The sequence below is a fragment of the Kogia breviceps genome, chromosome 7, assembly GCF_026419965.1.
Source record: "Kogia breviceps isolate mKogBre1 chromosome 7, mKogBre1 haplotype 1, whole genome shotgun sequence".
NCBI lineage: Eukaryota > Metazoa > Chordata > Mammalia > Artiodactyla > Physeteridae > Kogia > Kogia breviceps.
In genome coordinates, this window is record NC_081316.1 from 40,999,312 (window position 1) to 41,015,046 (window position 15,735).

At 47.5% G+C, this 15,735-nt stretch overlaps 1 protein-coding gene across 3 annotated transcripts in view; it reads right to left on the reverse strand.

Moving 5' to 3' along the window:
- The window catches only part of INSC (INSC spindle orientation adaptor protein), a 124,756-nt gene that overhangs the window by 79,135 nt on the left and 29,886 nt on the right, over positions 1 to 15,735 (reverse strand). For all 3 annotated transcript variants that reach the window (XM_059069123.2, XM_067039450.1, XM_067039451.1), the window contains exon 2: positions 11,081 to 11,181. In XM_059069123.2, the coding sequence (XP_058925106.1) occupies positions 11,081 to 11,136 (56 nt within the window). In that variant the 5' untranslated portion in view covers positions 11,137 to 11,181. The remainder of the gene's footprint in view (positions 1 to 11,080; positions 11,182 to 15,735) is intronic.

Sequence of the window (15,735 nt, forward strand, 5' to 3'; positions counted from 1 at the left end):
ATTGAGGCTGAGCCCTGTGCCAACTATCAAGGAGATGGCTTCCTGCAGTTCTCACAGTGACCCTGAGAGCAGGCCACTATAATCATCTTATCTTTACAAATGAGGAAACTGAAGCTTAGAGAGGATTACATGAACTACCTGATATCACCCAGCTTGTAAGTGGCAAAGTTTGGCTTGGAGCCCAGCCCATCAGACTCTAGACCCCATGTCCTTAAATGCCACTCTAAACTGCATTATGAAAGGCCATGTTCTGTCCAGATGGCATGTTTGGTACTGCCAGGTAAAGATATAAATGCATTCTCACATGCCTGAGCTGAGTCGTTGCTTGTCCTCAAGTTTCACAGTTGTAACACAGGACCTGATGTTTAGACTAAAGAGGGTTTAGCTTTGTCTTTCCTCTTTACTTTAAGGAGAGTATTTTCATTTGCCAAAGTGGAACATTTAGGAGAATTCACATATCCTACATGTCAGTTGCCATCCTGGTACCTCTGCGGGATTCTGGAAAAGGCAGGTGAGAGTCCAGAAGTCACCACTAGAGGGTTTCCAAGAGCGGGTCTACGCCGTTGCCATAGATTCCATCAGCCTCCAGCCCCCAGCACTTGGACCCCCTTCCTCTACCACACTCTCGCTCCATCCCCAGCCTCAGGCTCTGACCAAGAGTCCTCTGTCCCCAGTTGTGGGCGGACTCCAGGCATCCTTAGGATTTGGCTTCAAAAGAGCCCCAGATGCAGAGGCCAGAAGCGGCTGCCTGTCCCACCAGGTCCTGCAGCCAGTACACGCGTCCTGATGTCCTGGTGTTTTCTGTGTGCATTCTCAGCGCCAGCCTGTTCTAGAAGCTGAGGACAAACCTGAACAGGAGAAAACCCCAGTGCTCACCCAGCTCAGGCAAGAGCCCAAACAGGCAAGAAAGCACCAAGAATCCAATCTGGTCACAGTTACAACAGTAGCCGATGTGTTGAGTTCCAGCAATGATCCAGGCAGTGTTCTAAGCCCTCTCAATATATTACTCCTTAATCCTCCCCACAGCCCTGAGAGAGAAGACTGTTATTGTCCCCATTTGCAGACAAGGAGACTTCTATTGGGAGAGGTCACATAGTGGGTAAGTGGTGGAGCCATCACTCAGACCCATGCTCTAGAGCCCAGAGCCTCTCCTCGTATCAACTAAACACCACACTGCCAGCAAGAAGCTGTGAGCAGGAGAGTCTGGGATCACAGGAGACAGAGGGCCTGACTTCGCCTGGGAATATGTACACAAAGGAAATGACATTTGCCCTGGTTCTTAGAGGAGAGGAGTTGGCCAGGATGACAAGGACAGAAGGACCTCCACATAAATGCAAAAATGCCTAGAGACATAAAAATAGTAATACGACCAGAAGTTTCACTGGAATCAAGCATCAGGGGCCTATGAGGGGTGGCCAGGAAGGGGTCTAAGGAGAGAGACAGGGACCAGTTGATCAAAGACCTTGAATACCACGATTAGGGATTTGGATTTAATCCTGAAGGCAATTTAGAGACACTCAAAACATTTTAGAGCAGGGAAGTGACACAACTGTGCAGAGACTCAGTAGAAAATGGACTTGAGTGAGTTAAATACCATACAGGAGGGTGACCTGTCGGGAAATGATGGTTATACAGCAGAGAGAGGACAGGAGGCTGAACTCAGGCAGTGACCTGGGAAAGGAAGAAGTGGATGGTCTGGGAGGGAGATGAGAAGATACGAGGGTGAAGGAGGGAAAGGAGCAAGGCTGGCTCCTCCGTCTCTGGTCTGTGTGACTGGTGCTGCCCTGACTGAGATAGGAAACCCATCCAGGAAGGAGTTAGTTTTCATTTTGCTTGGTTTCATGGTGATGCACCATGACAAGTGGGATATACGAGGCCACGGCAGAAGTGGGGTCTAGGCCCTACAGAGGGGTCCCTCAAAGAGGCCCCACACCTTCCCAGAGAGGAGAGCAGGCCTGGTGAAGCCGGCACAGCCCTGCCACAAGCCGGTCCACTCCCAGACGCCGTCACTGTGCCGCCACATAATGAGATGTTCTTCTCAATTTGGGAGCCCACGGACTGTGGCTCCTTACGGTTTGGACTGTGTTAGTGCTGAGCATCCCATAATTGCATAGCTCATCAGATTCTCTGTCATTAGCTCTCTGGTTCTCAGGGCTCCACCTTTCTTACTGCATTTGCTGGTTGACCCCAACATAAAAAAATCTGGTTAAACAGGGCAGCTCTTGCTGTGCAGCAGGCTCTGCCTGCTGTCCCTGCACCTCGCAGCTCCCAGTGGTTCAACCATCCTCAGCCGGGAACTTGGAGCTGCCATCTCATTATACATGAAATCTTTCCGTTGCAAGTACAGATGATCTGATTTCTCATATAAAGGAAGGAATTGAAAACTGAGGTCAAAACAGATGGAGACTGGCAATGAGTCACACTCCCTTCATGGTGGAAACCACCCCAGTCAGGAGCCTGTAGGGTCTCCAGCCAAGGAGCTGGAGGGGCCAGGGGCCAGGACCAGGGTTGGATTTCCTCTGTTTCCACAGTGAGCTGGAATCTGAGCCTGATGCTGGGAAGATGCCCCCTTGCCTGTGGGGGCAGGGAGGGCATCCCAAACAGTGAATGGGGCTCACAGGAGCCCTGTCTAGTATCCGGAAGAGCCCCTGAGAGAGGTAGATGTCTACTCCCCAATTCACCCCGCTCCTTGCTCCCTGATGGTGGCTTTCCTGGACATCTGGAAGGAGGTGACTAAGCCCCCAAATCTGGGTTTTCTGGAGCCTGGCAGATTCCAAACATAAAGTCAGATGTAACCACAATCATCTTCACATACCAGGATACTGGTTGGATAAATTATTTTAAGCTGGAATTATCCAGGGTGGAGTTGGGGTGGGGGAAGGGAGGAGCACAGTCTTATACTAAGGCATTACAATGGGCTCCCTAAAATATGTCTAAAATCAGAAGGAATTAACTACCCACACAGCAAGCAGGGAGAATTACAAACAGTAGAGCACCTCTGGGCACCAAGAACTCTCTCCTTCAGCCCTCACAGTGGTTTGATGGTTGGCGATTACCAACCCATTTTACAGATGTAGAAACTGAGGCTTAGAGGCATTACTTAACTTGTCTAAGACCTCATTGTTAATAGTCATAATAAAGTTAAAACTGATTGAGTGCTTATTACTTTCTGGACACTGTGCTAAATGCTAGAACCAATCTTAATGCTTACTTAACTCTCAAAACGATCCCATGAGGGTCACATAACTGAGATTTGGGAGGTGAACTGACCTGGCCAAGGTCTCATGGTAGATAAGTGGAAACAAGAATCTATGCAGTCTGAGACCAGAACCTTGGTCTTACCTAAATGCTATGTTCTTTAATGGTCTTCAGCAATTTAGCTGATATTCACACCCTCAAATCCACAGCTGGGACTCTTTCTCCTATGCTGGACTTCCCTTATGTGATTATCAATGCCTTTTTAAAGATGGTGATCATTTAAAGACTACAGTATGTCTAGTCATTTTTCAAACTCTTGCCTTATTTCTTTTGGGGAGAGAACAGGGTGTGTGTTAAATTCAGGACAGAACTACTGGCCCACTGGCCCCGTCGTCACAGATCTCTGACGAGTTTGCACCAGAAGTACTGCCAGAGCGGGAAGCCAGGGAGACCGTGCAGAGTAGGGAGTGACCCTCTCGGGACTCTGGCTGCGAAGGGTCTCCCCGCCCCTTCACTGTCCCTGCCTCGGCTCTTGCCACTTAGATTGCCCTCCTCACTCTTCAAAGCCCATCATTGGGCGAAGGTAACTGTGACCCTTCAGGTGCCAAAGGGAACAATTCTTCCTAGTTCAGCAGACCCATGTCCTGGTCCCCAGTTGCTGATACCAGTTCCTCATTGCCAGATAATCCTGCTGGCCTGGCATCCAGAGTTCCCCAAAACACTAGGGGTCATTAGTTTATGGAAATCTCTGACTATAGTCTTGTTGGTTCATTTTAACTTCTTTTCACTCAGAATGAAACTTTAATTATGCCTTCAAAATCTGGAATTTGGATTTCTCTGCCTTACTCTATTCTACCTGCTGCGTGAAGTGGAGAGTTTTCTGTAAGAATCCATTTCTATGCCAAGAACACTTGGTAATGGCCTCCAAACTTTACTGAGCACCCCGGTGGGCCAAGGTGTTGGGCTATGTGTTGGGATTATAAAGGAGAGATGGTAAGAATATGATCTCCAAGAGGGCAGGACTTTCTATTACAGTGAGACATAATCTCTCCACCTAGCACAGCACCTGGCACATCATAGGCACTCAATAAACATTTACTGAATGAATAAATGAATGATCGTAAATAAGCAATTATGGTTCAGTATGCTCCCTATGGCGTTTTGAAGTAAGGAGAAAGAATTTTGAGAGCACAGAAAGGATGTTCAGCTCAAACTAGGGTATCTGAGAAAGCTTCTCACGCCAACGCTGGAAGGATGCCTTCAAGTTCACCAGGAGAAGAAGCAGAGTTGGAAGGTGATAGGATTTCAGACAGAAGAAACAGCATATGCAAAGCAGTGGAGGCGAGGAACCACATGTTGGGAAGATGGCAAGTTGCTAAGAGTAGTCAGAGGGGTGGAATGAATTCAGTCAAAAATAAGAACTTCAAATCAAGAACATGTTGGAGTGCTAGGTTTCGTGGATTTATCTGTATTATAACCTAGCAAAGCAGGGCGCACTATCCCCTCCCCTGGAGAAGAGCACTTCTCCAGGCTATACCACGGGGCTTCTATAAAACCTGAACACGGCACACCCTCAAATGCTGGAAGGGGCTCCCAAACTAAAATGTCTTACAATTTTCATCCCAGCTACAAGGCCAACACTAAACCTCTTCAGGAGTTTCCTTGGAAGGAATAAGACCCTGTTTGTTTTGGTCAATGAGATTCTTTCACAGCCCTGAGGCACTAAGTGGGATACTTTTGTCCAGAAAAGGAAAGACTATCCAAAACTCACTCACAGACTTCTAGAAGTTAGTGCTAAAAGGGTCCCTGGGGAAACTTTTGCCTACCTCCTCATTCTCAGATTAAGAAACTGAAGCTCAGAAAGGGAAAAGGATTGTCTGAGAACACACAGCAGGTTAGCATAGAGCCAGGGCTGGGAAGGAAGGAAGAGAGGAAGGAAGACAGGATGGAGGGAAGGCCAGCCTCTGGTCCCTGGTTGCTACTCCCCACTACAGTGTGCTCTCCTGTAAGACATTTAATGATGAAATTGCAGAGACATTTTTTCCAATGAATTAAAACCAAAGATTAAAAATATTTCTGAATCGCTATTCTTCAGAAGAAAAAAACTGTCCCTCCAACTGTCTGACTCCTTCAATGAGTTAAATCTCTGACTTCCATTCAGAAACAGTATTTAAATTAATCAAGGTAAAACCCTTGCTTATCTTTTCCCTCCAACCGGCACTTTTCCACCATAAAGAATGAGAATAGCTTGCTGGAGACAGATAGGGGAGTGTCTTGGAGAAAGGAACAATGCAATTAAATTTCTCACAGTCACCTGAAACTCCTCAGCTATTAGTTATTTTCCAAACATTTATTAAACATTTATTCATTCAACAACCAGTTTTTGAGTTCCCTCTGTGTGCATTTTAACCAAAGGAGCACAAATATGAATCAGAAATGACTTTGGCCCTCAGGACATTTATTACTGAGTAGGAAGGATGACATTTACATAACTCATTATAGTACTTCTCAAGGCCTGGCCCGGAGTAAGTTCTTAGCCTGAAGTAAATTTCATTCAAATGAACGGGTGATTGAATGAAATTGATAACTATTACAGATCATTGCTAACAAGAGGATTCCGCTGGGGCTAGGACACAGAGCTGCCAGAATTTACTGGAGGCTAGGAGGGAGAATAAACTTAAGAAACAGAGCCCAGAAAAGGCAGGACTCCCCAAAGGGCGGGAGGGGGCCTGAAGAGTATTATGGCAGCTCCATTTCCCTCTCTGGGCCTCAATTTCCCTATCTTATAATGCAGGGAGCTCTGAGGAAACTTCCGGCAACAACATTGAATACCTCTATGATCCCAGTTCCTGGCACCATAAGGGAATTTAAATCCAACCTCTCCTCTTAAAAATATCTATTGAATCACTGTCCCTCTGCCTTTACAAGGTCACGCCCTGTGTTTCTGTGGATTTCTCTTGGGAGACGGGAGAAGGAAGGGAATATGATTCTAGCTTTGATTAGCCTTCCTTTGGTTTAAACAACAGAAAAATATCCAATTATCCCATTGACAATTACAGTCTGCACATTTCACCGCAGGCCCAGAAAGCAGCCCAGCATCAGAAAACCAGCCAGAGACCAAGGGTGTACACATGCAAGCCATTATCTACTTGGAGACAGGCTGGGCTGCAACAGCCCCACTGGCTCAGGGAAGCCGGGCGGGTCCTCGCCAGCAGGCCAGGGGCAACCCAGGAGGCCTCCTGCCACTAGCTGCAGCTGCATCCAGCCCTGGCTCGTCTCAGACTCCAGGCTGAACAGAAACACTGTGAGAAAGCGATTCCCTCACGGTGAGACACCCCAAATAAAAGCCCCAGGTTGCATACTTGCTACAAAACCAGGCCTGATCAAGTCAAGAGATAAATTAGTGAGTTCCACAAGGGAAGGGACCACACCGTATTTGATCACAATCATGTCCTTAAGCACACAAGCCCCATACAAAGCACATGATCTGCACTCAATACATATTTTGAGAAATTATGTGGAAGGCTAGTAAATAAACGTCTCCCTGAATGAGTGAATGATTTGCTTGTGCAATGCCCTCAAGAACATCGTGGAAAAGACAGACAGGATAGAACGCTGGCCGGCACTCATGTTCAAGCACCATCTGGGAACGTGTATCTCTCCTCTGATCCTTGTCAGCCTGTCCTGGACAAGTAGGTGACTTAACCTCCTCAAGCCTCATTTCCTCATGGGATGGACGTTGTATGTGCCCCTCAGATTCCGCCTCAAGGAAGGACTTGTCCCCAGCTGGCAGGCCCCCCAGATCCTGCCTCAGAGGCACCTCACCTGAGGTCATGCCTGCCCACACACTCCAATGACAGATCAAGGTGGGATATGAAGGTTCTGGCCACTCTGGCCAATGAACAACTCTGATCCCAAAGGTCCCTGTGAGGTCAGCTGAGTCGTCATCAAGCAGGCATCACAGATCCCCAGCTCTCCCTGCCCAGGCCTGCTTCCTTCCTCTCCCTTCCACAGGTGTTGATCCCAAAGGCACTCCCTAATAACCATCTTGAAATCTCAACTCCATCTCAATGGCTGCTTCCCAGAGGACCTAAACTATGACGCCCTCATTATCAACATAGAGATGATAATAAGTATACACAAGGGCTAGCATGAGGACTGAGTTTCTATGTGTAAAAGCATCCAGCTTTTAGCAAATGCTGGATGAGAGTGAGCCAACTTTGTTATGGGGGTTAGTGAAGCCCAGTCCTTTCATCAGTATTCCCACCCTCACTGGCAGGAAACCAGAGAGAAAATGTCAGTGTCCCAGCTTGATCTGTGGGTAAGAGAAGTAGTGGAAGAAAGGAGAGAAGGAAGGAAGGAAGGAAGGAAGGAAGGAAGGAAGGAAGGAAGGAAGGAAGGAAGGAAGGAAGGAAGGAAGGAAGGAAGGAAGAAAGGGAGGGAGGGAGGGAGGGAGGGAGGGAGGGAGGGAGGGAGGGAGGGAGGGAGGGAGGGGGAGGGAGGGGGGAGAGGGAGGAAGGGAGGGAGGAAGAGGGAGGAAGGGAGGGAGGAAGAGGGAGGACATGTCTGGATGTGGCCCTGTGTGCATCCCTCAGACTGGCCTCCAGCCCACCCTGTAGGAACCTCTCCATAGAGAGAGTCAAATCAAAGGACTGGGCCATCAGGATCCCTGCAGACGATGAGGGCTACGCTATGATGGTGGAAAGCACAACCCTGGGAGCAGGCAGACAGGTGGCAACACCCAGACCACCATGGCTGGGTCCCAGCACCACTACCACCCAGCCCAGAGCCAATGGAGGGAATCAATGTACCAGACACAAAGATGGGAGCCCAGAGATGCAAGAAGAAAGCAAAGATCAGCTAGAGACACAGCAGCCACAGTCTCCTGCTGCCAAGAGTGCTGAGCCCCTGTCCCCTTCAATCCCACCAGTAGGTCTGTGAACCTCCAGGGAAGTATCTGAACCTGAGCTTGCGAGGGTTTCCACTGCTGAGGGAGGGAGGGAGGAGGGGTGTGTTAGTGTTACAGGGATGGCCTGGTGACGTGTGGGTTGGCACCCTGAGGCCTAGAGAGACCCCCCCCTTCCTGGACCCCAGCACTTATACAACCTTTTAAAGCACTTAGGACTGACACCCTGTTACAGACAATAAAGCTGGTGCTCAGACAGGTTAGGCGGCAGCCAAGGTCACACAGCTGATAGGAAGTGGAGCTGGGATTTGAGCCCAAGTCTGATTCCAAGGCCTATATGCTTTCAACCACTTAGAGTTCCCACATTAAAGTTTCCAAGAGTAGGGTTTTGTTCTTTGGCTTGTCTGTTTTATTATTTTTAAATACCAAAACCTCCCAGGAGATTCAGACACAGTCAGTGTTGACGGAACTATCACACACCCTCCTAGGGCCCACACCAGTTCAGCTCAGGGTCCCAACCCCTGGCCTCAGACTCAGTTGCCCCCTGCCCTCTGTTCTCTTCCAGAGCCTGCACCTAGAAAAGCCCTATTTGATGCTATTTACCCGTAAGGATCTCAAACACCAAAGGCCTAACCCCCATGATTCACCCAGGCTGTGAGATGATCCCACACAACTTGACCATATTTATTTATTTTGTACATTGAGGTGAACAATAGCACTCCAGAGTGAAATTCAGCCTCAGTGGAACACAACAAAAAGAAGTCAATTATCCAGCATTAATTATTTATCTGGGGACACTAACCACGGTGCTATTCCCCACGAGAGAGGGCTCTACAGCTTGGAACAAGAGGAAAGAAGAGGTGGCTGCTATTGTCTGCCCATAATGTGGCATCAGATTGGACAAATGAACCCCTCTGACATCCTGTAAATACACATGAGCCTCTGCTGTGAATGTAGCTCATGCACATGCCTCTAGAACACAGATGATTAATAGGGTGGTAGAGGATTAATAGGATTCTATTCCCCCAATATCCTGGGGAGGTCTGCCCTGGCAGTGCCAGGCTATGACTATATTAAAGGAAACACCACTTTCTCTCTGCAGTCTGCCCTGCTCTAACAGAATTGTAAGGTTGAAGACATTCTAAACAAACAGTTTTGCAGGTTGCAGTGTTTGTGGAACCCTATTAGTCTGGTGTTTTCCTCTCAAGGTATTTACTGTACAATATGAGTTAGAAAACCTGTCCTGACTGACTCCAAAAGAATAATGGTCTGATTCCTAAATCATTTTTATGTAATTTAACTTCCTTTTATCTCTAAAAGTTCTGAGGAGCTTGGAAGAGAGAGATCAGTGGTTCCCAGGGGCTGAAAGAGTGCCAGGATGTGATCTACCTTGGCTCCATATTCTCTAGTCTGGGGACTTACTCTTTATTTAAAGAAGTTAATGTTGATTGAGCAGCACTTACTCTTTATTTAAAGAAGAAGTTAACATTGATTGAGCAGTTTCTATGTTTCCGGCAGGTGATTTATATATCTTTATACATCTTTATAAAGTCTCATCACAACCCGATGATGTAAGTATAAATATCTCCATTTCATAGATCAATAAACTGAAGCCCGAGTTCACAGCTAATAAGTAGCAGAACCAAGAATCAAGTTTGGGTGGAGGAGTGGGTTCCAACTCCTAACCACTGTCCTACACATCCCTGTGATGACAGCTTCCCCACCCCCAGCACAGCCTCTGGTCTGACCATCCCAACACCCATGAGTTCTGTGGAGGTGTCCCAAAGCCCGATTGCCACAGCTGCTGCTGCCCACCTGGATACACAGTTTCCATCCTACTACCTGGGCAGGACAGGTGATGGAAAGACTAAGATTCCTCTTCATCTAGAATGGTTCCACTCTTTTCTGATTATAAAATAATACTCAAAAATCAAAGAAACAATATAGAAATGCATGATGTAAATAAGTTGAAACCCACTGCAATTCAGGTGAGGGGTTAGTAGAGATTAGATGGTAGTGGTACCAAAATATATTTAAAGCAAAACACTACAGAACAAAACAACGATTTAACGGCCTTGCAAGGGCTACTTGGATTCTGCTGCCTCGAAACATCCCCATCAAAATGTCTGATCAAGAAATGAAGGGCTAAGTTGGAGGCTTGAGCACTCAAACTGCAAAGTTCCTCCATAGATCAAACCTGCATTAGAGTGACCAGCCATCCCAGTTTGCCCAGGACCCAGGAGTTTCCAGGCACACAGGAATCTCAGTGCCAAAATCAGGACAGTCCCAGGCAAACCGGGACAGCTGGTCATCATAGATTTGCCGCCCTGGTGCCTCCACCTTTGCTTCTGTCGCAGGCTTCCAGGACCAGCCATGTCAGATCTACACGTGCTTCCCCATCCGTTTCACCTGTGTGAAGGCAGCTCTAGAGCCTCAGGTCTTTCCTTCTCAGCTCATCATCTGGGCCTCACCTGCAGCTCAGTGTCTTCCTCCCTCCCCCTCCCCACACCGCTGCTCAGGGCAACAAGTGTTTCCTGAGGATCAGCGCAGTGCCGACTCCTCTCCCTGGTGCTCTGAGAGAAAGCCACCTAATGGTAGGCTGACCTCTTCCAAGAGGCTCAGAGAGGCCACTTCTTCCAGTGGCTCCAGCCTCCTGGCCCTGGCAGGATCCAGAGTTGCCTCTGGGGGTCCCTATCTTAGCAGCACACTTCACTTGACTCTTTGCTTCATTGTCTGCCTGGATCTTAAACTAGCTCCTTGGGGCAGGATATGGCTGACTCCTCTGTGCCCCAGGGCCCAGTTCCATTTGTATTTGCTGAGTGACTGTGGCATCCCCCATACCTTGTCCTAAGCCTCCTCCCCAGCACAGTGCACAGAGACAAGGGGCCACCTGCAAACCTCAGGATCCTGGGGCTGGGCCTCAGCCAGAGTCCAGATGGGGCAGGCCTGGCCCTGAGACACAGCAGTGGGACTTACCGCTGACCCGGCAGGGGGATGGAGTCCAGGTGGCGGCCTCCAGGCAGCGCCATCATGTTGACGCCAATCTGCAGCAAAGCTTGCCCACAGCGGTCGGGGCCCTGGAAAGAGAAGGCAGGATGGGGTCAATGAGGGGCCCCCGAGTGAGGAGGCGCAATCATTTTCTCTCCCAAATCCTGGCCACAGGGAGTCATCTCAGGTGTGGAGGGAAGGCCCCCTGGCCCTCCTCTGCTGTTTGAAACAGTTTATATTATACTCCACTATCCTCACACAAGCAATGCAGGACTCAGGTCTGATCTTGATTCTAAGCCCCTAGCCCACTATGAACCCCTAGAATCTTTTCTTATGTCTCATGGCCCAACACATACCTAACCCATTTTGCCTTGCACCAAATATTGGGACACATAGACTAGCAAATATTGCATAGGACATACTTATACTTGAAACGTTTAGAGTTTACCTGAAATTCACATTTTACTGGGCATCCTGTATTATTAGCTAAATCTGGCAACTCTCTATGTTAATTCCTTAACTATCAATATATACTGTCATAGTCCTAGGTTCTTCACTTTGCTTATGCCTGGGAAATGTGACCCTGTAATGGGCATGGTGGTTGCTTCCCCAAATCCATTCCACTTTAGATGATGTAATTTCACGCAAATTGCCAGGAATTGGTTTAGGAATAGGCATGTGACTCAATTAAAGCCAATGAGCCATGACAGAATTGCTTCTAGGAAAAGTTAACTTTGTCCCTAACTGCAAGCCAGCCACAAGATGAGATAGTATCTCTCCCGTTGGACCAGAACAAGGAAGCATGTCGCTCCATTGCTGCTAGAGACCATCTTGCAATCAAGAGGGGACCCAGCTGGAGAAGAAAGCAGGCACACAGAGGAAAAAACCCTGCATTCTTGATCACTGAGCCACTGAATCAACCAGTGCTGAGTCTGGTCCACCTCTGGGCTTTCTAGAATGTAAACTAATAAAGTTTTTGTCTAAGTGAGGATTTTGGTTTAGTGTACCCAAAAGCAGCCTAACTGATAAAGGTGATCCAGGTTCCGGGGCCTCCAGTCCCAGCACTGAGCACCCACTTGGCTTGCCTGTGCCTCACAGGTTAGACCAAGACAACAGTGTTCTTCTTCCCCATAAAATCAGCTGCCCACCTGTTTGTCTCCTGCCTCGCCATCCCATCCCCATTCTTTCCTCTCTGCCACCTCTTTCTCCAAGCTAATGAAGAAGCCCTCCTTGAGGAAAATGGAGATTCTGTCACCTTTGCCTGGGTAAAGCAATAGTCAAGAGATGGTTGTCTGTCACTTGTCATATCCTGAGCTTGAGGACAGCAGATTTCAAGACATTCAGAGAAAACACAAGTATGAACTTGTGGGAGGATACAGCCGAGGAGGGCAGCAATTCAAGCCCAGAAAAATTAAACTCTTACACTATGATTAAAAGTGACCCTTATGAGAAAAGAACGGAGGAGGACTTTAATTAACAGTGATGTGGCTGGACATAAAGTACCCCTTGTGATGCTTGGAATAAAAGACAAAAAATGTGAATCTGAAAAGTATAGGGAGGAAGAAGCCCAGAATAAACTAGGGCTTTAGATCATTCCAGAAACTCACTGTCCCTGCCTGATCCCTGCTCTGCAGACCCCACTAGACTGTGAGACCCTGGAGGGCAGGGACCACTTGGTTCCAAGGGCTGGGCACTTAGCAAACACTAGATATGTCTATAGAAATAATGAGTGGAATGAATTTTTAATACATTTATGATGAGCCCTAATTCTTCATCTGCAACTGAGAATAATAATATCTGTTTTACAGGGCTATTATAACAATGAAATAAGATCAGGAATGCAGAAGTGTCAGGCCAGATTGAGAGCTAAATAAATAGTTATTATTATGTCCTGAGAGTCTGCGCTGTGTTCAGCCCCGTGGTCAGCTTTGCCAGGAGAGATGCAGAAAATTAGATACAGCATGTAAAGCACCTAGCACAATAACAGTGCTCCATGAGGACTCTTTATCATCAGGCTATCACGATTTTTATTACTTTCATTATTTTCATTATTGAGAAGGTATATTTTTGGAACCCAGTGAATCAGCAGCCTGAAGAGAATGGCACAAAAGAAAAAAGCTGGAAACAACAAGATGAGGTATTTGTTCCGTTTTCAATGTGTTTAATGAAAGAACCAAAAAGAGAAATACCACCATCTCAGAGTGAATGATTTGATGTGATCAGAGCTCAGTGAGCAAGCAGATCTTATTTTAGCTGCATCTTCATCATGGAGAAGAAAGGGGGCAGAGCAGAAAGTTTGAAGAGGGAATAAGCAAGTGACAGTAAGGAAAGTTTAAGGACACAGGAAGTTCCAAGGCCCTTTAAAGTGTGAACAAGTTAGGATTCTGTGAGCACACCCTAGAATATTGGAGGACCTCCTGGATCTGATCAAGTCGTATCTGAGGGACCCTGAGAAAGGGTCCCTGAATGCAGGAGAATATTCTGATTTTCCAAGAGGTAGATTCCAGAAACACATATTGGTGACCATGAAATTCTAGAACAGATTCTTAATCACTGGCCTGTGAGCCCATCAGGGAGAAGCTAGCTAGAACCCAGATGGAACAAATCATGCTCAAACAATTTCTTCCTTTTCATTAGCAACCCCTGGGCTCTCAGTTGAGGGGGATGCAATAAACCTAATATATCTTGATTTTGTTAAAACATCCGGCTGAGATGTCCTCATTCCTCCATTTCATCCACAGCTTCCCAGCAGTTAGGCCAGTGGAGGCTGCCTGCTAACAAACCCTTGGTTCATGTGATTGCACATGTTCCCAGAGGCTGGAGAGCCCTCTTGGGGACATCTGGGCTGCACGTGTATCACTGCCCTATGCACAGACTGTATTATTTATGCCTCTTTCCCTCAATGGGACAAACTCCTGGATGTCTGAAACCCCATCTTGCTCAGTGTGGGACTGTGCACCTACATGGTTGAAGCTGGGATTGGGAATCAGATTAGCTCTCAGAGGAGCCACAGCTCATATTCACTGGGTATGGGGAACAGGTAAGAGAGAAAATCTGGAACGTGAAATAGGGACTATCAAGAGTTAATCTGGGGCTTCCCTTGTGGCGCAGTGGTTGAGAATCCGCCTGCCAATGCAGGGGACACGGGTTCATGCCCCGGTCTGGGAAGATCCCACATGCCGTGGAGCGGCTGAGCCCATGAGCCATGGCCGCTGAGCCTGCGCGTCCGGAGCCTGTGCTCCGCAACGGGAGAGGCCACAACAGTGAGAGGCCCGCATACCACAAAAAAAAAAAAAAGAGTTAATCTGGCTGATGTTACAAAAGTGCAAATAATAATTGCTAATATTTTTTGAGTGTGTACTATGTGCCAGGCACTGTTCTAAATGCTTCATATAGTCTTAACTCATTTAATACTATCATCATCCCCTTGCTGCAGATGAAACCTCTGAAATTCAATGGAACTACGTGCACTGCCCCAGATCACACAGCTGGTAGGTGACAGAGGACTGGTATCCAGGTTTTATGATCAGAGGGGAGATGAGGTGCTGGAGAAGGTGAAGATGATAAGAGCAACAAAAATGACACAGGTCCAGCATTTGCTAACAGGAAGCCTGACTCCATTCCATGGGGGCAACACCCAGCCCCTACCCTTCACACACAGCTGAGCCCTCTTCTCTCTCACCAGCGCCTCCCACTGCTCCCACCTCCGAAACCATGAGTCCTTCAGCTTCATTAAGTGTCAGACCTCAGTGACACAGCCAGAGGACAGAACAGTGCTCAAAAAATGAAGCATCCAAACACTATACCCAAATGGTGGGAGGAAGAGGGGCACAGACAGTGGGGGCATCTCTCCTGTTGCTCATTGGTTGGTTCCTTTGCTGAGTCATAAGGACAGAGTTATGGGTCCTAAAGGGATCAGGAGATGGGAAGCCACAGTCCCAGCTAAAGCCTAAAGTGTCACCAGCTTTCAAAGGGAGAGAGAGGCATGGACATGCACTACACAATGGAAAACAGATAGCTAGTGGGAAGCAGCCACATAGCACAGGGAGATCAGCTCGGTGCTTTGTGACCACCTAGAGGGCCACGTGGGATGGGGAGGGTGGGAGGGAGATGCAAGAGGGAGGGGATTTGGGAATATATGTATATGTAGAGCTGATTCACTTTGTTATACAGCAGAAACTAACACACCATTGTAAAGCAATTATACTCCAATCAAGATGTTAAAAATAAAGTGTCACCAGCTTTGTAGAGAGACCTGTTTCAAGCGTGCTGGGTGGCTGCCCCCTCCCACTGCCTTAAGCCAGACTCATCCTATTGAGCAGAGAGAGTAGAACCCCTCCAAAGCTGCTCAGCATGTCAGGAAACCAAGAATGAATTCAAGGTAACCCCTCTGCCCCATGCCATCGGTCCTCACTGGGATTGCAGAATGAACTTGAATTTTGGAGTCTGGTAGATCTGGATTCAAATCCTGATTCTGTGCCTGATAAGTACATGACCTTGGGAAAAGCATCAACCCTCATGAATGTGGTTTCTCTGATTATTCCTGCCTCCTAGGAGCCTCATGAGCATTAAATGAGATCACTCATAACACTCCCTTATAGATTAATATAATATAATATAATTCAATGTAATATATCATGCAC